At 40.3% G+C, this 23,724-nt stretch overlaps 1 protein-coding gene across 2 annotated transcripts in view; it reads right to left on the reverse strand.

Annotated features, from left to right (window-relative positions):
• F13B (coagulation factor XIII B chain) overlaps window positions 1-22,201 on the reverse strand; it is a 28,001-nt gene extending 5,800 nt beyond the window's left edge. The window contains exons 1-10 of one of the 2 annotated variants that reach the window (XM_062211539.1): window positions 22,096-22,201; window positions 16,830-17,030; window positions 14,294-14,479; window positions 13,518-13,694; window positions 12,970-13,146; window positions 11,391-11,570; window positions 9,845-10,030; window positions 8,498-8,680; window positions 2,757-2,957; window positions 161-343 (exon numbers count right to left, since the gene is read on the reverse strand). In XM_062211539.1, coding sequence (XP_062067523.1) covers window positions 161-343; window positions 2,757-2,957; window positions 8,498-8,680; window positions 9,845-10,030; window positions 11,391-11,570; window positions 12,970-13,146; window positions 13,518-13,694; window positions 14,294-14,479; window positions 16,830-17,030; window positions 22,096-22,180 — 1,759 coding nt within the window. In that variant the 5' untranslated portion in view covers window positions 22,181-22,201. The remainder of the gene's footprint in view (window positions 1-160; window positions 344-2,756; window positions 2,958-8,497; window positions 8,681-9,844; window positions 10,031-11,390; window positions 11,571-12,969; window positions 13,147-13,517; window positions 13,695-14,293; window positions 14,480-16,829; window positions 17,031-22,095) is intronic. The other variant, XM_062211540.1, reaches the window with a different exon arrangement.
• Window positions 22,202-23,724: the final 1,523 nt, after the last annotated feature.

A 23,724-nucleotide genomic window follows, 5' to 3' on the forward strand; every position in this document is an offset into this window, starting at 1 on the left:
ACAGTTAGAAGGAAGAAAAAAATGGGAGCCAATATTTAAATAAACACACTAAAAAATGCAGGAGGAAAAGCATTATATTAGTTTTGTATCAACTCTAAAATCACAGAAAGTTAAGCGTATACAGTTTTACCTTGTTGGAGGTATATCTAGCAGTACTTACCTAAACACTGCGGTGGTGTCGTCCACACTCCTTCTACACAATACACCTCCCTAGATCCTTGTAGAAAATAATGATCAAAACATCGGTATTCTATTGAGGAGCCATTTTCATAGGTGCCTACTATTGAACCAATAATGACTCCATGTTTAATAAGTGGAGGGGATACACACATTCCTGTAGATTCTGCAAAAATAATTTTTCAAGTACACAATGAGTATCCAGTGCTTTCAAAATTTTACATAAGATATGTAAAGGCATTTTAAGGCAGTTCTCAAATATTTTTTAATATTGAAAACACTTTGCAACAATGTCAGTTTGTAAAATTTAGTAATACACTTAGAATCCCATGTTATCATATTTAAATATGCATTTTAAAGTATCAAAGTATTGGGGCAGCACTGTGGCGTAGTAGGTAAAGGAACCTGCTGCGATGCTGGCATCTCATATGGGCACCAGTTCAAGTCCTGACTGCTCCATTTCCAATCCAGCTCTCTGCTTTGGCCTGGGAAAGCACTGGAAGATAGCCCAAGTTTTTGGGCTCCTGCAGCCACTTGGGAGACCCAGAAGAAGCTCCTGGCTCCTGGCTTCGGATCGGCTCAGCTCCAACCATTGCAGCCATCTGGGGAGTGAACCAGCGCATGGAAGACCTCTCTCTCTCTGCCCTGCCTCTCTGTATCTTATCTGTAAATTATCAAAGTATTAACACTCTTGATTTTATTTTTTTCTATCTACCTAGCCAAAAATGAAAGAATGCGAGATGTCTTATAAAGCCGTGCTTTCTGTATGCATTCTCTCCCCTTTTTTCATATTACAAGTAATAATCTTTTTTTTTTTTTTTTTGACAGGCAGAGTGGACAGTGAGAGAGAGAGACAGAGAGAAAGGTCTTCCTTTGCCATTGGTTCACCCTCCAATGGCCGCCGCGGCTGGCGCGCTACAGCCAGCGCACCGTGCTGATCCGAAGCCAGGAGCCAGGTGCTTCTCCTGGTCTCCCATGCGGGTGCAGGGCCCAAGCACTTGGCCCATCCTCCACTGCACTCCCTGGCCACAGCAGAGAGCTGGCCTGGAAGAGGGGCAACCAGGACAGAATCCGGCGCCCCGACCGGGACTAGAACCCTGTGTGCTGGCGCCACAAGGTGGAGGATTAGCCTGTTGAGCCACGGCGCCGGCCACAAGTAATAATCTTGAGATGGGTGTTTAGCCTAGCAGTTAAGGCACCAGTTAAAACCTCTGTGTCCCCCACCGTGGTACCTGCATTTGATTTCAAGCTCTAGTTTCTAACCCTACCTTACCACTAATGCAAACCCTGGGAGGCTGGAGTGATGGATCAAGGAATTGGGTTCTTGCCACCCACGTAGGAGACCTGGATTGAGTTCCCAGTTCCTGGCTACATTCAGCCCTGGCCCAGCCCAGCTATTGCAGAACTTGGGAAAGGAACCAGGGTTTGGGAATACTCTCTTGCTCTCTCTCTCTCTTTCTTTTTCTGCTTTCAAAAGAAAAAATATATATTCATATCCTTGGAGCCTATGAAAGCACACACTCTGCACCAAGCCCTTTTCTGAGACAATAGGCCCCAGGAAACTCTAAGACCAGTGTTTTACAGCGCTGTTGAGCATTCAGATCAGGGTCACCTGTTCTGTTATAGTCTGGTAATATTTATAAATCCTCTTGATTTTTCCCTTCAAACAACTGACTTATTGGGGCCCGCATCATGGTGTGGCACGTAAAGCTGCCACCTGTGATGCATGCATCCAGTATGAGTGCTGGTTCGACTCTTGGCTGTTCCACTTAGGATGCCGCTCCCTGCTAATGCACCTAGGAAAAGCAGCAGAAGATGGCCCAGGTGTTTGGGCCCCTGCCACCCATGTGGAGGATCCGAAAGAAGCTTCTGGCTCTGACCTGGCCCAGAGCTGGCTGTTGCGGCCATCTGGGGAGTAAACCAGCAGATGGAAGATCTCTCTCTCTTTCTCTCACTCTCTCTCTCTGAAACTTTAACTTTCAAAATAAATAAAATATTTTTTAAAAAATCGACTTATCGTAATTAAAGATGTCAACGTAGCAACATAGTCATCCAATTAAGTGTATGGGAATTTAAGCAGATTGGAAATTTGAAGTTGGCTCACCCCTAACCTAGACAGTAAGGATGATACTGGTGAATTACTTCAGGTCATTAAGATAAACTTGTAAGGGGCCAGCGCTGTGGTGCAGCAGGTTAATGTCTTGGCCTGAAGCACCGGCATCCCATATGGGCACCGGTTCAAAACCCAGCTGCTCCACTTCCTATCCAGCTCTTTGCTATTGCCTGGGAAAGCAGTAGAAGATGGCCTAAGTCCTTGGGCCCCTGCACCTACATGGGAGACCTGGAAGAAGCTCCTGGCTCCTGGCTTTAGATCAGCACAGCTCCGGCCGTTGCGGCTAATTGGGGAGTGAACCATCGGATGAAAGACCTCTCTCTCTCTGTCTCTGTCTCTCCTGTCTTCTGTGTAACTCTGACTTTCAAATAAATAAATAAATCTTTAAAAAAAAAAAGATAAACTTTCAGTCCAGGTGGCAAATACTGACGAAGTAAGAACTTTTGAGAAAGCATTATTGTTTTACCTTTCTTAATGCACAAGGGGTATTTCACTTCTCCTCTGTTGCACTTCACAGATAATTCTGACAGTGGGGTTGATGGAGATATGTCATATCCCCGTTTACACACAAAATCTATTAAATCACCGTGTAAGACCTTGCCTTCATATTTCCACTTCATCTCGATGTGATTCCTGTTCATGTCATCCACACTAACTGTACATGGCTCTGCAAAGCAAAACACTCTTTTAAGTTCTTTACTTCTCTGACAAATATGAAAGTGATATGCTTCTAAAAGAAAAATGTGATGGCATCAAAAGTCATATTTGATATTTTCCATTTCTAAAGCACAACACATGTGTGTAATAATATACATGACTTTTCATTATCAAATGAGTTTATGCATTTGTTTTTGTCTTCATTATGTCATAAAATTGAAACCTCTTACTTTGAAACATTGTAAGCGTTGCTTAGGGAGAGTAAGTAGTCAGTTTAATAATGATTTCCTTTTTATAAAATAAAAACCTTTATATCAAAAGTGTATTTATTGTATAAATACTCATTGAAAACATGCCATTTGATATATGAGAGTACTTCGAAACATTTATAGAAACATGGAATTAAAAGATAAGTTCATTAATTGATGCAAAACTTTTGAATTTATGCCTAGTTTTTTCCTGATACACATTTTCCATGCACTTTTGGAAGTACCCTCACATATCAGTCAACAAAACAAAGACTCATGCCTCCGTGGAGCACAGCTTCCAAGGAGAAGAAACACCCACAATATTTGTAAAGATTTAGCTACTGCATATGAAAGCTTAGATGGCAAAAAGAGTAATGGCAGCAGGAACTATTAACACGGTTTGGGAAGAAAGGTAGCGTTGTTAAATACGGTATCTGTGGTATGCCTAAGAAATGATATTTGCACAAAAACTTAGTTGAGGTGTGAACCATGTTGTCTTTTAATGAAACTGTCTCTGGCAGAGCAGGTGAGCAGTGCAAAGGTCCTGAGGTATTTGAGAAAGCACAAGGAAAGGAGAGTGACTGCAGTGCAGGAAGATCAGGAAGCGTGGGCAGAGGTTAGAGAGGTTCCTAATGTCTGGAATAACAATCTGTATGTAGGAAATCTCTCTATCACACCATGTCTGAATTAGTGTTGATGATACTTTCAATTCCAACGGATACATCAGATGTGCAAAGTTCTCTCCTCTCCCCTTGATGAAAGTGACTGTCATTTGCTTTGCTTCACTAGCACCACACCTGTCTGAACACAGTTTAGTTATAGAGGACAGATTATTTTAAGCCTGGTTATTCCCTAAGGGTTTGTTTCCATACTAGCTTTGCCATCACTGTTTTAATCCACCTTCTGTCCTCAGAGATGTCTATACTCCAGTTCAATGCAATATCGATCACACCATCAAAACTTAATGTCAGAAAGATTTTCACCAAGAGTACTAGGATAATTAGAGGTGAAAATGTATCTGAATTCAAATAGGAATAGATTCTTAACAATTATTTGAAAGGAGAAACACAAATGAAAGGTGAGATGCACATAGACTTAAGTTTATGAGGATTAGCTCAATAGGCTAATCCTCCGCCCGCTGCACCGGCACCCCGGGTTCTAGTTCCAGTCGGGGCACCGGATTCTGTCCTGGTTGCTCCTCTTCTGGTCCAGCCCTCTGCTGTGACCCGGGAAAGCAGTGGAGGATGGCCCATGTGCTTGGGTCCCTGCACCCGCATGGGAGACCAGGAGGAGTCACCTGGCTCCTTGCTTTGGGCCATTTGGGGGGTGAACCAACAGAAGGAAGACCTTTCTCTCTGTCTCTCTCACTGTCTATAACTCTTTCTCTGTCTCTCTCTCAAAAAAAAAAAAAAAAATACCAGATAGAAAAAGAAAATAAAAAAAGTCGCAATGTCATGATTCCCACATAGATAACATAATTTATGGACACAGTACTTATAAGTATGAAGAGTAAAATTGTGAACAATCAATTCATTAAAAGAAAAAAAAATCCTGTGGCCACTAGATAATTTTCTTACAAGATTAACAATTAATGTGAAGTTAAAATGTTCCAAGTTGACATAGATTAAGAAACTACTACTTTAATTCACTGATGGTAGGGTTATAAATCATAATAAGCATTCAGGAAAACAATTTGGTGATTAAAAAGTCAACATTAAAATTCCAAATCTATTTGATTCAGAAATTTCACTTCAGAAAATCTGAAAAATAATAATAAAATAAAACGTGGACAAAATACTTGTAAGTAGCTTTTTAAAAATTAAAGCTATTTTAATGTACAAATATTTAGTTACATAAAGCACTCTTTCTAGTATAGGAATACTGAACACCACATTTGTCTATAAAGTTCAATTGATTATGAAATTATATGTATATCTGAATTATGGAATACTATGCAGCCACTTAATTAGATATTCTAGACGTATATAAAACTGTGTTCATAATAATTTTAATTGAAAAAAACATGATACTCCCAGCATGACAGCCATTTTGGTGGCAGTAGTGGTGTGTGTGTGTGTGTTTATTTGTGGAGAAACAGATTGAAAAAACAGTCATCTAAGTCATTAACCATGAAGTGCAATAGTTTCAGTCAAGGTTGCTGGTATTTTCTGTTTTTTTTCTAGTTACTTCAATTTACTTACGAATTTTCTGGTAAATTCTAATCATTTGCTTTGTAGTTTAAATGTTTTATGTAAATAATATTTTAACTCAGGAAGTTTAGTGTGTCACGGTCTATTTGGAGAAGTCACAATGTAACACATAAAATGCAACTGTGACCACTTGTATTACTTTTATCTATAATCCTAGGCAACAAAATCAAAAAATAAAGTGAATGCATAGGTGTAGGACAAGAGGTGAATATTATCTACTTAAAGTTATCACATTATTAGTAATTACTTCGATAACTGCCTCAATTTTCCACTTGAAAAATGAATAGTCATTATATCATGCCTTAATTAAAAAAAAAAAAAAAGAAAGAGGGGTCAGGGCCAGCACTGTTGTACAGCGGGTTGAAGCCCTGGCCTGAAGTGCTGGCATCCTATATGGATGCCGGTTTTAGTCCCAGCTGATCCTCTTCCAATCCAGCTTTCTGCTATGGTTTGGGATAGCAGTAGAAGATGGCCCAAGTCCTTGGGCCCATGCACCCACATGGGAGACCTGGAAGAAGCTTCTGACTCCTGGCTTCGGATCAGCACAGCTCCAGCACTGCGGCCACCTGGGGAGTGAACCAGTGGATGGAAGACCTCTCTCCATCTCTACCTCTCTCTTTAACTCTGTCTTTCAAATAAATAAAATAAATCTTAAAAAAAAAAAGAAAGAGGGGTGGAGTATAGGTGGGAGGGCGGGCACGGTGGCAAGAATCACCATGTTCCTAAAGTTGTAATCTTAAATGTATGAAGTTTGTAACTGTAAAGCTGTACAGTTCTGCATACATCTCTATGGACTTACTTCTAAGAGTACAGTGTAAGAACTTGCCATGGACCCCAAATCCCCTTAAGCTGAGTAGTAAAAATACTATCCTAAGTGTTAAAGTGATCATATGAATAGGAATAAATGTTAAAATGATCATATAAATAGGATTAAGTGTCTAGTAATAATAATAGAATTAAAAAGGAGTGAATGTGTGAATGTTCTGCTGAGCCGCCCACCTGGCCTGGTCAGGTGTAATCTCTACTCAACCATGTAACCTCGCTCCTTCCCCCCACCCCAGTCTCTCAGGCTCTGTCTGGAGAGGTGCCCATCCATCCTTACAGATGTCCCTTCCCTAATAAACCTTGCTATTTTACCTCCCACTTAAAAAAAAAAAAAAAAAAAAAAAAGGAGTGAATGCTCCAACAAGGGAAGCAGTCCATACAGCAGACTCAGAATGAAAATCACTTTAAGTAGCATTCTGACCTCAGAATCAGCCCTTAAGGTATTCTGGCTGAAAAGCCCTCAAGAGCATTTCAGGCCTGGAAAGCCAAGACATTGTGGCAAAAAAGTCCTACAAGAAGGACCCCTGTGGGTGAGACCCCAGTGGAAAGAAGTGGTCATCAAAGAAGGAGGTACTTTTCTCTGAAGGGAGGAGAGAACTTACACTTTGTTTATGGCTTTGTCTAAATACTGACAGAGTTTGTAGATCCAAAAGGGCTCCATAGCCTAGGAAGCTCATGTCAAGAGCCTTGGGTGATCACTGACGTCATATGTAAGAGTGTTAGTTGTTAAATTAACAACAGGAGTCACTGTGCACTAACTTCTTATGCAGGACCTCTGTCCTCAAAGAGTTGTATTATGAGAGTTAACAGTAAAACTGGTTCTCAAAGATTTATTTCATTTTAGTGTATTAAGGGGAGGATATTCTTGGGTCTCATAAGTCTTAGTTATGCCTAATTATCCAACTCCAATGCTTGTTTTCTTATATGCTTCCTTAATTAATGATAAAACTCATTTTCAAGGACTTATTTTTTTTAATGTATTAAGTGGAGGATATTCTTATGTCTCATAAGTTATAGTTATATCTAAGTGATCACAAAAGATGTATCATTCTTGGGTGCTTCTTTAAAGTTCATTAAGTGGGATGGCGCTGTGGTATAGTCAGTAAAGCCATTGATTGCAGTACTGTCATTCTATATGGGCACTGGTTCGAGTCCCGGCTGCCCCTCTTCCAATCCAGCTTTCTGCTAATTGCCTGAGAAAGCAATGAAAGATTGCCCAGGTCCTCGGGCCCCTGCAAACATGTAGGAGACCCAGAAGAAATTCCATGCACTTGGCTTCATATTTGCTCAGCTCCAACCTTTGTGACTATTCAGAGAGTGAACCAGCAGATAGAAGGTATATCCCTCTCTCTCTCTGCCTCTGCCTCCTTGTAACTCTGCCTTTTAAATAAATAAATCTTAAAAAAAAGGTTAATTAAGTTTCTAAAAAAAAAAAACAAGTGAAATTAACTTTGAGATGTAATGACTTTGAACAGCCCTTGTCTCAACTGTTGAGGAACAGTTTGTGTGTGTGTGTGTGTGTGCAAATCGTTGAACTCTTTACTTAGTATAGAGTTAGTCTTCTGTGTATAAAGTTAATTGAAAATGTATCTTAGCGGAGAATAGGACTGGGACTGGGAATGGGAGAGGGATGGGAGTGTGGGTGGGAGGATGGGCATGGTGGGAAGATTCACTATATTCCTAAAGTTGTACTTATGAAATGTATAAAGTTTGTATTCCTTAAACAAAAGGTTTCTTTGGGAAAAAAATACATTAGAGTAGCTAAAAACAATTTTAGAGGATCGATAAGATGTAACATGGTCACTCAAGGGAGGCAGTGGCGGCAAGAAGAGTTAGCACTGTGCTTAATCAAGGAAAGAACTGGATTGACAAAATCTCCAAAGGACATCCTGAGAACAGTATAAGCAGAGGCATTGAGGGTTATCGTAGAGGGAAATATTCAGGTAGAAGGAAAACAACACTAAAAGGAATTGGTTATAAAAATTTGATATGGCTAATGCCACTGAATAGAAAACTTAAAATGCTTAAAATGGTAATTTTATGTTATGTTATGGTATATTGTACCATAATAAAAACAATAATGGAGTAAGAACTACTGTAGTGCCAGAAACTAAGACATTGAAGCTTTTCTCATGATAGGAGTGAGATGAGAAAACAATTTGGGGAAAAGGATTTATACAAAATCATCTTATTTATGCTATGAGACACTGTTAGAAAATAACATATAAACGTGGTAATAAAAGAAATTTAGTGTTTCTCTTTCTTACCCAAGCAAACAGGTGGAGGTGACCATCTTCCTTGCTCACAATGAGATATTTTTGATCCCCTCAGTAAGTAATATTCATTGCATCTGTATTCCACTGAGGATCCTGATGTGTAACTCAGCCGTGACTCATTGACAACAGCTCCATTGGTTACATTGGGTGGAGGCTTACAATGTTCCTTATTTTCTAGGAAAAGCAATTGTTTCAAAATTAACAGGAACTCAAAACAGCATAATTATATAATGTAGTTACCCAGACTATCGAATCTAAATATTTATACTGTATAATTTAGGACAATGGATTTCCAAATCCATCATAAACAAGATGAGTATTATGCAGCTCCAATATTTTAAACATTTGCCAACCAGGAAAGAACAGCAAATGTTTCCCTGAAAAACATTTCTCTTCTCTTGATTGTGAAAGAATTATGATATATATTCTTAAAACATCTAGAAAGGGAAGTCACGTTCTTTAGTCTGAAGATTACGTTCCATTTTACAGCTGACTTTTCCTTATTCATACCCAGACGACTGCAACTACCAGTGCTGGCCCAGGCCAAAGCCAAGGGTTTCATCTAGGTCTCCCATATGAGTGGCAGGGGTCCAAAAACTCCTGTTTTCCCAGGCCTTTAGCAGGGAGCTGGATCAGAGGTGGAGCAGCTGAGACACCAACTTGCAGTTGCATTGCAGGCGGTGGCTTTACCACCAATGCAACAACCCCTCTCTTATTCTGATAATTTCTTCAGCATTCTTCATAGCTTTTTGTCTTATGCAATCAATATCCCAGGTAACCATGTTCTGATCAAGACAGGAGAAGGATGACAGGAAAGGTAGCACCCAAGAGTGATAGTGTAGCTTGGTGGTATTCTTTGGTGTATGTCTCAAAAGGGTGTACGTTTCAGAATGACCAAGTGCACAGGTAGTATCAGCTGAACTCACCTGAAGTCAGTAACAGAGTTCTCTATCCTACGAGCAGAACATAAAGAGAGGAAGAGGGAATTGGCCTTGCTCAGGGCAGTCACTCAGTACAGTTTGCCCTTGCTTACTTCTCTCATGAAGCACATCATATTTTTGTGCTGCCATTTAACGTCTGTAGTCATCACATCACATGGGTCAGATAACAGTATTTAGCTTTAAAGTATTTCTTTAAAGTATTCTTTCCATTGTCTTAAATTCTATGGCTAGAATTTAATACACACACCCACACACACATGGCAGAGCAGGTGCAATCACAAAGAGTTTCTAAGTCTTCTAAGCAGTGGTCTCTTGCTGTGAGTATGTGGATTAAATACCCAGAATGGAATTTTTTTTCCTTGTGGGCCTAGCTATGGAATTACCTGTAAACACGTACCAGCACATTCAGGGGGAGCTGTCCATTTCCCACGGTTACAAGTTATCTCATTTGCTCCACGGAGATGGTAGCCACTTTCACATCTGTATGTCACTGTATCCCCACTGTAGTAAGTCTCGGAGTGCAGGTTTGCTGCACCATTCTCAATGACAGGTGGCTGCGCACAGGCTACCTTCTCCTTTTCTTCTGAAAGATACAAGTTAAAAAGATCATTTAGCTAAGTATGAAAGGGCCTTCAATAATTCATGGCAAATGCCTATTCTGAAAAAAAAAACACTTGTGGGTTTCAAATGTTTTTGCATCAAAATAAATATCTTTAAATTCCAGTTTTTCCATGAGCTTTTTAATAAGTTTTTTAAAAGATTTATTTATTGTGACTGGCACTGTGGCATAGAAGTTTAAGCTGCCTCCTGCAGCACTGGCATCCCATATAGGTGGCAATTCGAGTCCTGGCTGTTCCACTTTCCCTGTTATGTACCTGGGAAAGCAGCAGAAGATGGCCTAAGTCAAATCTTATTTTTTTTAAAAGATTTATTTGAAAGGCGGAGTTACAGAGAGGCAGAGAGGGAGAGAGAAAGAGAGAGAGAAAGTCTTCCATCTGCTGGTTCACTCCCCAGATGCTTGCAATGACCAGAGCTGTGCCGAGCTGAAGCCAGGAGCCAGGAGCTTCTTCCAGGTCTCCCACATGGGTGCAGGGGCCCAAGGACCTGGGCCGTCCTTCACTGCTTTCCCAGGCCATAGCAGAGAGCTGGATTGGAAGTGGAGCAGCCCATATGGGAAGCCAGTACTACAGGCAGTGGCTTTACCTGCTACACCACAGCACCAGCCCCTCAAATCTTTAAAATGTATTTACTTATTTGAAAGCAGAAGCAGAGTTACACAGCAAGAGAAGGAGAGACACAGAGAGATCTTCCATCTGCTGGTTCACTCCCCAAATGGCTACAATGGCTGGAACTGGGTTGATCAAAAGCCAGGAGTCAGGAGCCTCTTCCTGGGTCTCACAAATGCGTGTAGGTGTCCAAGGACTTGAGCCATCTTCCGCTGCTTTCCCAGGCCATAAGCAGAGAACTGGATTGGAAGTGGAGCAGCGAGGACTCGAACCGGCACCCATATGGGATGCCAGCATTTCAGGCTATTGCTTAACCTGCTGTGCCACGATGCCTGTTCCTTAAAAAGATTTATTTATTTATTTGATAGACAGAGAGTTAAAAAGAAAGAAGGAGAGACAGAGAGATATCTTCCAGCATCTGTTTCACTCCTCAAATGACCACAAAGGCCAGGGCTGAGGCAGATAGAAACCAAGAGCCGGGACTCCCACATGGGTCACAAAGGCCCCAACTTGGGTCATCTTGCACTGCTATCGGGGAGCTGGATTAGGTGGAGCAGCTGGGGTAGGGGAGCTTCAGACCAGCCCTCATACGGGATGCCAGCATCGCAAGTAGCAGCTTAACTCACTATTCCGCAATACCGGCCCCTCCATGAACTTTTGAAATGCCCTCACATGCACATTTCACTTTAGGGAAACCTTGTTCAAGGTGTTACAAACCAACGCATTTTGGAGGTTCTGTCCATTTTCCGTTTTCACAGCGTATTTCTTCTGACCCCTGGATCTCGAAATGTAGTTCACATTGTATGTGCATTGTTTCTCCGTGACGGTAGGTTGTTGAATGTGTTTGAACTTTGGCGTTCAGAGGCACAGGTGGAGGAGGACATCGAGTTCTTCTTCCTTACGGAAAAGCATCCGCATAATTGCCAGAGGTAACACAGGTTTAGTGAGAATGCAAACTGAGCCAGGCACCGTAGAAAGGAGGGCAGGGAGAGTCTAGGAGCACCCCTTTGGCCCCAACCTCCAAACGGGCACTGACAGGCTCCGGGCAGCAGAGGAGGTGGCTTCGTATGTGAGTAGACACAATCATGTCTCAGAAGGCTGAAAGGCCCTGCTTGCTGGGACACTCTCTTCCCCGCCACACTGTGTGTTTCCCAGAGCAGACAGCCATGAGGCAAGGGGCAGGCAGCTGCCACTCTCACACAGCCGGCAACGAGCTGGGGCTCTCAGCTCAGCAGCCTGCAGCGCATGAATCCTGCCACGGACCCAATGAGTTTGGGAGAGGACTGTAGCTCAGTCAAGCTTCAGATGAGACTGGCCCTGCCCTCCAACACCCTGCCTGCAACGTGGTTCCACACTGAGGCCATGGAGCCAGGGTCTACGATGACATAGACATTGCTGCTGAGTGCTGGTTTTGCACAACTTGTATGACTACAATGATAAAGCAGCAAGCTTTTTCACATGCATTCTCTTCTTTAGCACTAAAGCAACTTATAAAGTAGGGAATACAATGTGAAAAAAAAATTCTAAAACTCGTGAAGTAAATACCGCAAATAAGAATTAGGTGGTAGATCTGTTCTTGATCCCATGTGTCTCTGAATTAAAATATTCTTAATTATTCTAAAACATTGAATATTATTTTCCTGCTTATTCAAACATTTTGTTCATGGTTTTTAAATCATTAATCACATTATAGTAATTGTTTCTTCATGTTTCCTCTGCTAGATTACTCACTTCTTCATATCACACTGTAGTGTGTTTAAATGGAGACCGAACTGGCAAGCACACCACCTGCTTAGAACACATCAGTTGACAGAAAGGTAGCCTCGGCTACCTTTTGGGTGGCCCTTCTTAGACAACCTAATTTTCCATTTTCACTTCTGGATAATATCATCTGCTTTTTCAGCTCTTTCCTCCACTGTTTTAGAGATCGAATTCTCGCATCTGGAAATATATGGTCAATTAAGAAGGTACCTTCAAGAGGCTGCCCCAGAGTCACTGGAGAAGTCAAAGGGAACTCGCCCATTGTAAGAAGAAATTCAGCTTCATAACTGGTATTTTAAGATATTAAATTTAAGATATATCTACTTGGCAAACTAACAGAAAACTGAAGATTTCTTCCTATGAAGTATATGGCAGATGGCTGAAAATAGTGCTGATTGAAAAGACATTATCTATTTTTAAAATAATATTCAAGAATTAGATAGCACCACAGACATTTTCTTCAGAGCTCACAGAGATGAAAGCTAATAAAGACATGGGATTTTTCCTGAGCAGGGTGTGAAATACAACCATTTACCTTCACACACAGGAGATTCTGGGTACCAGCCAAAGTTGTAACACTGAATTAAATCAGGTCCACTTAGGTAATAATTTTCATGACAGAAAAATTGAATTACATCTCCTTCTTCATAGGTTTGCTTTACAGGATGGAAATAACCATGTTCTATTAATCTTAAAGGAGAGCATTTTAATTCTAAAAATAAAAAAATAAGTAATAAGAGATGGTTTAGTTTTCCTGCTAGGACAAAATTTCCTTACTACTTACATACCATATCTGGTACAGAAAATAATAAATTTGCCATAATCTGTTTAACTGATTAAAGCTTATGAATTCATTTTGTATTTTTATTTGATATAATTGGGCTTTTCTTAAATTAATTCTTTGAGCTAAAGGATTTTTCAGTTTTAAACCTTCAGTGGTCAAAACCTACTATGAATATAATGAAATTCATGAGCAAAAACCAAGTATAGAAAATGGAACACAACTCACATGACAAGTTATAAACATTTTGTGAGGGAAATTTTTCAGAGCGAAAGCAGATTTTATCTGACGGGAGAACCTACTGGTGCACTGTGGTGTGACCGACCACCCATGTGGGCGACACTCCACTTCCTCTGTCTTCTTTCCTCCAGCCGTGTGGTAGCCAGGAGAACATTCATACTGCACTCTCTCCTTCACTTTGAATGTTTTCTGCATCGTGGAATAATTTCCATTGTTCAATTCAGGCACTAAACAAGTTTCTAAAAAAAAAAAAAATGAAGTTAGTTATTGACAAACTTTATCAATAACCTAGAATATTAAAGAGAAATCTCCAAATATAGTTTTAATCTTAAGAATACAAGGCAAAATTAATGCTTGGCAAAATGGAAAAGTAGTCAAAAATTGCCTTTGCTTCTATTCTCATTTTTTTTTACACTCTGTGAATTGTGGATACATACAACTGAAACAATTTTCATCACACTAACTGTGTATGTTCAAGTTATCTAATGATTTTAAGTATATTTAACATCAGTTTACAATATAAATAATGTGTAAGACTTATATTTTTCTGTAGTAAAGAAAATATTGGTTTACATATGCTGCAAGAAAAAGATGAAAGCCCTTTGATTTTATTCCATTCAAATCCTTTTCTGCTAGTATGAAGTTGGGTCCACTGGAGTAGGATTTGAGAACACTCAGATTAAGGAAACACTTAGCATATGAGAAAATATAATATCAACTTCTCACACTTGCAGAGACAAAGAAAAATAAATGATATAAACGTGCTTATCAGTGTAAGAATGGACACGCCTCACCAGTTTTCCCCTGTGGTTTTAGGAAATGGTGCTTCCACACATACCATGCAGCTGCCTGCAGGCTGGAGGAGAAGACCACCCATCTGCAAGACACTGAACCACCTCTTCATCTTCCCCTCCAGTGGTTTTGTATCCTGAAGCACAACCATAACGCATGTTCTCTTTAACTTTGTACACCAGTTTTGCATCCGAGATGTAACCGTTTCTCAGTTCAGGCTTTGCACATTTTTCTATGGAAAAATACATTTATTTTCTTAACCTGATGACATTATCTTTTATGAAGTTGTAAAATTAAGACAAAAATATAATATCATTCTCAGTTGAAATATGAGGTACAAAGGAAAATAATAATATTTCTTTCACAATTCTTTGGTTTCATTTAATTGTGGAAACATCTTGCATTGATACCTAAAATTTCTTTGAAAATTGATTGAACTTCACATTGAATTTATTTGCATTTATTAATTTCAGACCTTATAGTCATTCCTACTCCTACCACACCTACTTTTAGAAAATCTATCCAGAGGGCAGTGTTTGGCTAGTAGCTAAAATGCCATTGTGTTACGCTGGAGTGCTTGGGTTCAACACCTGGCTCTGAGTCCTGACTCCGGCGGCCTTTGAAAGCAGACCCTAAGATGCAGAAATGGCGGGACAAGTAGGGTCCCTGCCACCTCTGTGACGACCTGCGCTGAGTGCCTGGTCTCTGCCTTCAGCCTTGATCCAGCCTTAGCCATTATAAGCATTTAAGGCATGAACTAGTGGATGATAACACTCATGATCTCTCTCTTCTCCATCTCTCCAACTCAACACACAAATAAATAAATGAAAATGTATCCATTCTTAATATTTTTAAAGGTACTGTGTTCGATAATTTTTAACATCATGTAACAAAAACACACATCTATTTTATGAGTCCTAAAGTAGTTCTTCAAACTTCTTATCTTAATATGAAAACGCTTTTTCATTCAGTCTTTCAGCAAGTATTTTGGGATCACCCGGCTACACAAGACTGAGTAGTCAGTACGCACAGATTGTGACTGTAGGACAGATGGTTGCTGTGGACCTTAGAGTTTCCAGTGTTAATTTTTAGTAAATACTTGCTAAGTAACACATTAGGTAATAAAATTATTACAGCATTATGGAGCTCTGTCATTTCTATAAACTCCATTCAGAAAACCAGTTCAGAAGTGTTAGGAGACTTGTCTAAGGCTAATATTAGTTTAAATATATTTCCTATTTTCTGTGTGGCAGGACGCTATATAAATGATTTCATTGAAGCAGTGTTCTATCTATCTCATAGATAAGAAACCGACCATCAGGATGGTATGTAACGTCCCAGTGTTGGATCTGAATTCACTGGAGGTCAGCCTGACTGCACAAGTTGGATGTTAACTGTTTAGCTGATCTTTTCTGGCTTCCATTTCAATCTTTCCTACATACTCAATTAGTTAATAAATGTGAGTGTTTAATTTATTTCTATGCTCTAGTTGTGAAAGAGATTTATTTGTTAATGTGAATCTATGATCCATGTTAATTCTAAAAGTGCAATGCTTAAATTTATATTTTGTCCGTAAGTCATAGAATGGATAATGGATCTGTTTACTAGATATGTCAACCATATTAGCTACCACACTGAACCCCTTCTAATAAAACTGATTCAACTGAGGATGGCACTGTGGCATAGTGGGTAAAGCCACTGCCTACAGAGGTGTCATACTATATGGACTCTGGTTCAAGTATCAGCTGCTCCACTTCTGACCCAGCTCTCTGCTATTGCCTGGGAAAACAGCAGAGGATGGCCTAGGCCCTTGGGCCCCTGTACCCACATGGGAGACCCAGAGGAGGCCCTTGGCTTCTGGCTTCAGATCAGCGCAGTTCTGGCTGTTGCGGCCATCTGGGGAGTGAACCAGTGTATCTCTGCCTCTCCCTCTCTCTCTGTATAACTCTTTCAAATAAATAAATAAATCTTAAAAAAAAAAAAAACTGACTCAACTAAAGTCCTTACCCCAAAAAACAGAGCTTTAGGGAATTCTTAGCTCAAGATAGATCATCTGACCCAATAGAAGACACCTGGTAGTTTGACTACAGCGTAATCTGACATGAAATAAAGGGATTAAGTTATCAGATTATCTTCTCACAAATCTGAATTCAAAATTTAGAAAAACATGATTTTTAGTGGAAATTATGCGAGAAGCTGGCACACAAAGGAGGAAGGGTTTTCAAAAGGATAGAGCATTGCTCCAATGATCTTGTCTTGCTGAGGCCGGTATTCAAGCATTTTTCTGGCTTCCGGAGTATAAAAGCCCCTCAATACTGAAAAATCACTCAGCTTCCTGTACTTGCAATGGGATACCTTCTGCTCTTACTCTTACCCTCTTCACAAGGTGTTATTAAAAACGAAGAAAGAAAATAACATTTTCATGCGAAAGCACTATTTGTGGAGTTTCAGAATATGACACTTTGTAAGAAGATGGCCAGTACTTTTGTTCCTGTCTACCACAAGATGGAACCACTTTCCGTGTTTCATTGACGTTTCTCTCTGCTCTCCGACTCAGAGGAGTCTTGCGCCGGCCAACTTACTGAAGCACCGCGGCTCTGGGGCCCAGCCTTGCGCGGTGCATCTCGTTTGTGCTTCTTGCTTCCCCGTTTCAGTCGTGTAACCAGCCAAGCAGAAAAATGGCAATTTTCTGTCTATGCTCATTGGAAAGTAAAAACTTTTAAAAGTGTAGTAATATTGGGCGATTCTTCCATTTTCCACACTAGGAAAGCCACAGCGTTTCTCTGAAATGAAGAAATGTGAAGATGAAAATAGAAAAACATCTAAAACCAGGAAATCTGTGATCAAGTGACGTATTTTTAAACGACAATTCTGAGAACACTCCAATGTGTACTTATTTTTCATTACTCAACGTTTTAAGGTGTTTTTTATGACAACCCAGGCATTCCTTTTTCCTTTTCAATCATAATTAATCTGCTGGGAACTCCAGTCAGCTCTGTTAGACACTATCAAATGGGCAGGCGCCATCCAGTAGGAAATGCCATATGCTGTATGCAAGTCACATATGGAATTTCAAAATTTCTGGAAGCCAAACTAATAAAAGTACAAAGGCACAGTTGAAGACAATTTAATAACATGTTTTTGAACCAATATGTTAAAAATATTTTTTCATGCTCTATCTTTGGGGTTTTGTGACTTAGAGTGATTCTTTAGGAAGTTTCTGGGGTGTTACTAACGTTTTATTTCCTAACCTAGCTGCTATAAAATTTTATAAAAATTTACAGAAGGTTATTTTATAATTTTTCAGCTTTATGTATGCATTATTCTCTAATTAAAACATTTATTTCAGGGGCCGGTGCCATGGCTCACTTGGTTAATCTTCCACCTGAGGTGCCGGCATCCCATATGGGTACCAGGTTCTAGTCCCGGTTGCTCCTCTTCCAGTCCAGCTCTCTGCTGTGGCCCTGGAGGGCAGTGGAGGATGGCCCAAATGCTTGGGCTCCTGCACCCACATGGGAGACACGGAGGAAGATCCTGGCTCCTGGCTTCGGATCAGCACAGTGCCAGTTGTGGCGGCCATTTGGGGAGTGAACCAATGGAAGGAAGACCTTTCTCTCTGTCTCTCTCCCTCACTGTCTATATCTCTACCTGTCAAATTAAAAAAAAAAAACATTTATTTCAAATATCTATTTTCATGCTGGATATCTTAAAATCATAAAAATGCTTTAAACAGAGAAACCCTTGAGCGACCCCCTGAAGTACACTGGGAAGAAACCGCAGTCAGGGGTAGAGGAAAGCCTGGAGCCAGTGGGACTACTCTGGCTTCAATACCTTGGTTAGTCACTGCCGACCCTAATGCCACCCTGAGACGTAAAACAACAACAGTGCCAGCCCAGGGCTGGGGGAAGTGGGAATGGGTGATGGGTAGGAAAACCACCAGCATCTAATGGAGCAGAGGAACAGATAAAAATTTATGGACAGAACAGGCTCCTGAGAATGCTTCTCGCCATTTTCCATACCCAAGCACCAAGAGTTGGCAATGAGAAGGCGTCTCAAACAGCAGAACCATGGACAGAGCGCAGGGAGGTTCCCTGAGGGGCATGGTTGCTGGTTAGCGACGGGAAGCTGACAGTGGAGAATACTAGGTTGTGGCTATGGAAACTGTGCTGCAACAAGTCCCGCACCATCAGGACAGCCACATTCCTCATCCAGGTAGCTTATAGGCCTTGGACAACATGAAACCAGGAGAAAAAAATGAACGAGAAACTTGACAATTTCAACCTCAATAAAAATAATGTCAGCAAACTGGACACTCAAGACCAGTTAGAGCAAAATTAATGGAACAGACAGATGGGGAACTTCAATATTGTATGTTTGAATACCTAAGGGAAGATACAAGTCGTACATGAATGGCAATGAAGAAGAAACAAGTAGAAAGGGTGATTATGAAAAAATAATACTTCATTAAAAAGTTACCCGTTAAGCATGGAAAATAAAATTGCTTTGGCCAAATAATACACTAAAATATAAAAGTTATAAATTCTTATTTTATGACATTAGGGCACTCATTCTCACAGTTCTAAAGGAACTGTTTACACTGTATAATTCATAGGCACAGGAATAAAATCAGATACTATATGGCAAGATTAATGAATCTGATTACATCAAAATTAAGGATTTTGATGAAAGTCACTGCCAACAAAATACACAGATATAAAGTTGTGGCATAGCAGGTAAAGCTATGACCTGTAGTGCCAGCATACCATATGGGCACCGGTTCGAGTCCTGGCTGCTCCACTTTCAATCCAGTTTCCCGCAGAGGAAGATGGTCCAAGTCCTTGGACCCCTGCACCCATAGATCAGCTAAGCTCTGGCCATTGTGGCCACTTGGGGAGTGAACCAGCAGATAGAAGGTCTCTCTTTCTTCCTCTCTCATTCGCTCTCTCTTTCTCTCTCTGCTTCTACCTCTCTGTAACTCTGCCTTTCAGACAAATAAATAATCTTTAAAAAATTTTAAAATGAAAGCTTTGGAAAAAAGAATTTGCAGTGTCTAAAACTGGTAAGTATTTGTTTATTTAATACATTTGTATTCATGTAAACAGAACAGATTTCATGTATTTCATAGATACAACTCTAAGAAAGAATTTAAAATTATTAGTTTACAAAGAGCTCCCACAAATTGCTGTAAAAAAGCATAAGGTACAAATGTAAATCAGAAGATCACAGAGGCCGGCGCCGTGGCTTAACAGGCTAATCCTCTGCCTTGCGGCGCCGGCACACCGGGTTCTAGTCCCGGTTGGGGCGCTGGATTCTATCCCGGTTGCCCCTCTTCCAGGCCAGCTCTCTGATATGGCCCGGGAAGGCAGTGGAGGATGGCCCAAGTGCTTGGGCCCTGCACCCGCATGGGAGACCAGGAGAAGCACCTGGCTCCTGGCTTCGGATCAGCGAGATGAGCTGGCTGCAGCGGCCATTGGAGGGTGAACCAACGGCAAAAAGGAAGACCTTTCTCTCTCTCTCTCTCTCTCACTGTCCACTCTGCCTGTTTAAAAAAAAAAAATCACAGAAATCTGAACAATAGAGAAGTATATGAAGAAATGTACAACTTTGCTAGAAGTCTGGAAATTGCAAATAAATGAAACTGGGATATAACTCTGGGCAACAGCCTGGCAAATAGTATGAAAGTGGATTAAATGATGTGCTAATGAGACAATAGGAATCAACAACCCACAGTCTCTCTTGGAGACAAGATTGAAATGGCCAGTCTGCAGAAGAATCTGTCACTATGTACTCACAGAAGAAGAATCGACCCATCAGTCACGCTTGTGAGCTCATCCAAGCTGAAGAAATTCTGAGAGATAAAGCGGTTACACGACAGCATTCATCTCAGTTATTTATGGTTAGGTGGGAATTACAGTAATTATCACTATCTTCTAACTATCATTAGAAGAGTTAAGAGAAAAAATAGGAAACATTGTGCAGAAGTTAAAAGCAACAAAATAGCTTCAGCAAAGTGTGAATATTTTAAAACAGTAGATCAAGTAAAAATAAAACAGAAGATAAAAATCTACAGTAACTTCTCACTTGTGCAAATATAAAATATATACACAAAGCAAAACATGTTTCACAAAGGTTTTCACATATTTAAAAACATGTCAAAACATTATGGGTTCAATGGGAAATGAAATTCAAGAGCAGGTATAAAGAGAAAATGTCTAAATCAAAGTGAGACCTCTATAGGCCAATAATGATAGTATTCCACATAATGAGAAATGAAATGGACTGACTTCTTCAACATGATGTTCCCAAGAGGGGCCAGGGAAGCTTGGGAATATGAGATCATGGTCTGTCTTCCAGTACTTTTCATGTTTTTGTTTGTGTGAAATAAATTATAGTAGTATAATAACTAGGCATTGCAATGTCTTCATGGTATAGATAAATAGACACTTATACCAGTTGATATTTCCCTTCATGAAATCAAAGGTTATCCTAGTGTGAATTAAATGTATCCAATGAGATGAATTCTATGTATTTCACTTTGATAATTTTAATTGCAATACTTTTTATGTTAGAAAAGCTATGGCAATCTATTTAATAATGATAACTTACCGGGTATTTTGCTTCAAGAACTCCTTAAGGCATTTATTTTAAGAAAAGCCTTCTTTCTGTGGTTTCCGACTTTGTGTAAGTCACTCTTACTCACACTGTTACTTGCCTAGATTCTTAACCCTGCAGCCTTGTAACACAGCAGCTGTTCCCAAATTTACACACTGCCCACCCGTCACTCTCACAGTAACACTACACAGCAGCCAGTCTGCCATAAACATTTCTGCTAGTTAGGGAACCTCTCGGTATCCACTTCTCTGGACAGTTCTGATTTATACCTGTTGTCCAAACACAGTAGAGCCCTGTTTTCTCTCCCAAGTGTCCCTGTTTGTATAACCAATGACATGACCTTCCTAATAGCCACTGCTTCATGACTCCAACTAACGCATAGGTCATTGGGATAAAAACCAAAGGGTCATGAGTTGAAAATCTTGCTGATGCTTTACTGTTATTTCTTTTTTATAACTTCCCACTGTATGTTCTATCATATGAACAGATTTCTAAAAGTGCGAAAATCGGCCGGCGCCGTGGCTCACTAGGCTAATCCTCTACCTTGCGGCACCGGTACACCAGGTTCTAGTCCCTGTCGGGGCGCCGGATTCTGTCCTGGTTGCCCCTCTTCCAGGCCAGCTCTCTGCTGTGGCCAGGGAGTGCAGTGGAGGATGGCCCACGTGCTTGGGCCCTGCACCCCATGGGAGACCAGGAGAAGCACTTGGCTCCTGGCTTCGGATCAGCATGGTGCGCCGGCCGCAGCACGTCGGCTGCAGCGGCCATTGGAGGGTGAACCAATGGAAAAGGAAGACCTTTCTCTCTGTCTCTCTCTCTCACTGTCCACTCTGCCTGTTAAAAAAAAAAAAAAAGCATGAAAATCTGGCATTGTCAAGGATGGATTCCAACACGAAAGTAGAATATAGGTTAACATGCAGCTTCTAAACTGCCATATGACTAGCCTGCCTGAAAATACTGTAAAGTAGCTTGTGATCGCCTATGGCCTCAAACCTGGGGATACAAAGGGCTTTGGTATTGTTTCACTTTTCTAAATTATGCTATGATAAAAATAGCTTACTGACTTTTTCCCAAAAGAAAAAAATCTAACTAAATACTATGACAAGTCACATTTATAAAAAGTATGTTATAAAATTCATATATCAAAATGAAAGAAAATATTAAAACTCAAGTTGTAGGAATGTTAGAATTTCCATTTATATTTTTAGAGAATAAAGAATATTAAGAATTAATTTTTACCTTCTTCTGCATGGAGTTCTCCTGAGATTATTAATATAATAATAAAAGCCAAGTCTTTCAAGCTCATCTTCAGTGGGTGCCTCATAGAGTTTTACAGTTCTGATGCACTAGGGACTCATTGGTAAGTACACAGTACTTCTCATGAAGAGAAAGTTAATAATTTACAACACCTATGTAAGTCCCTTTGTACCAAGTATTATACTTGACTGAAAGTATTTTCAAATAATGTGAAAATATACACAAGCACATTAGTTGTCATTACTTTTCATACCTGAGTCCAATAAGAACATGATAAGCAATAACGGTGACAATAGCGGCAGCATAAATAACCACCAAAGACTGTGTAAAAAAGCTGAGTGCATTTCCAACGTTAATTCCCAATTGTGAGCTCAGAGAGTAAAGGTCACAAGTGGCCACTGATATTTGCTAATATTGATCAAGCAAAAAGACGAACTTAGGAACATGAGATAATGGATGCCTGATGTTAAAATGTGTTGTTCTCTAAGTGTGTTGTACTCGAAATCCTATTCTTTAGAGAAATAAGTGATCTTACTTATAGAATGGTATTACTAAAAATAGTAATGTTGAACATTTAGAAGGCTTGAACTATGTGGCAAACGGTAAGATAAATGTGCTAAATCATCATTCATTCATGAAAAGATTTTAATGTCCACCATATGCTAGGCCACCTCATAATCTTGAGGTGGATAGCAGTGAAAAAAAATGCATTACAACTATTGCCGTCACAGAATTTACATTCCACCAATTTAAGGTGGGAGCTTCATTATTTCAATTTCGTAACTTAAAAATTTTTTAAATCATTTATATATTTTCACTTTATCTGAAAGAGAGCGAGAGAGAGAGACAGATCTCCCAGCCTCTGGTTCACTCCCCTCAAATGCATGCAACTGCTAGGGCTGGGCCAGGCTGTCAGATATTCCATTTCACGGGGAGTGAGGTAGGCAGGGACCCAGGAACCTGAGCTATCTATCATCTGCTGCTTTCACAGGGTGTGCATTAGCACGAAGCTGGATCCAAAGCAGAACAAGCAGTTAAACCTGGCACTCTGGTGTAGCATGTGACCGTCCCAAGCAGCATCTTAACTGAAATTTTGTAACCACTTCATTGAAATATAACACATATACAAACACAAATACATATATGTACCATATGTATATACATACATTACATATATATAAAATATGTTTTGTGCTTCCAACAGAATTACAGGATAGGCATAGAATAGACATTCTTAGTCCAACAGAGACATAGGAAAGACTAACTGATCCCCCCAGTAAGTCTAAAACCATACAGTGAAAACATTACATCTTAAGGTTTGGAAATAATCTTTGACCAGATGTTCTACCTTTTGGCCACATTTAGGCAGAGGTTGGACTCCCCACTGTTCCAGGCAGCCCTGTTCCCATGGTTTTGCTGGGTGCAGCTCATGGAACAGATCTCATGGGTTGGAGTCACTTGCCTGGGACTCTCCCAGGCTAGAGTTGCCCCCTGGAGGCCCTACCATTTGGGGGTCTATGGAGCGGCCACCCCACTGTGGTTCTGCTGGGCATTTTTGCTGGGCTTATGCTGGTGGCCCTGCCTCTGTGGCAGGTCCCTATCTGGGCCATG

This window comes from Lepus europaeus, chromosome 14, assembly GCF_033115175.1.
Source record: "Lepus europaeus isolate LE1 chromosome 14, mLepTim1.pri, whole genome shotgun sequence".
Classification (NCBI taxonomy): Eukaryota; Metazoa; Chordata; class Mammalia; order Lagomorpha; family Leporidae; genus Lepus; species Lepus europaeus.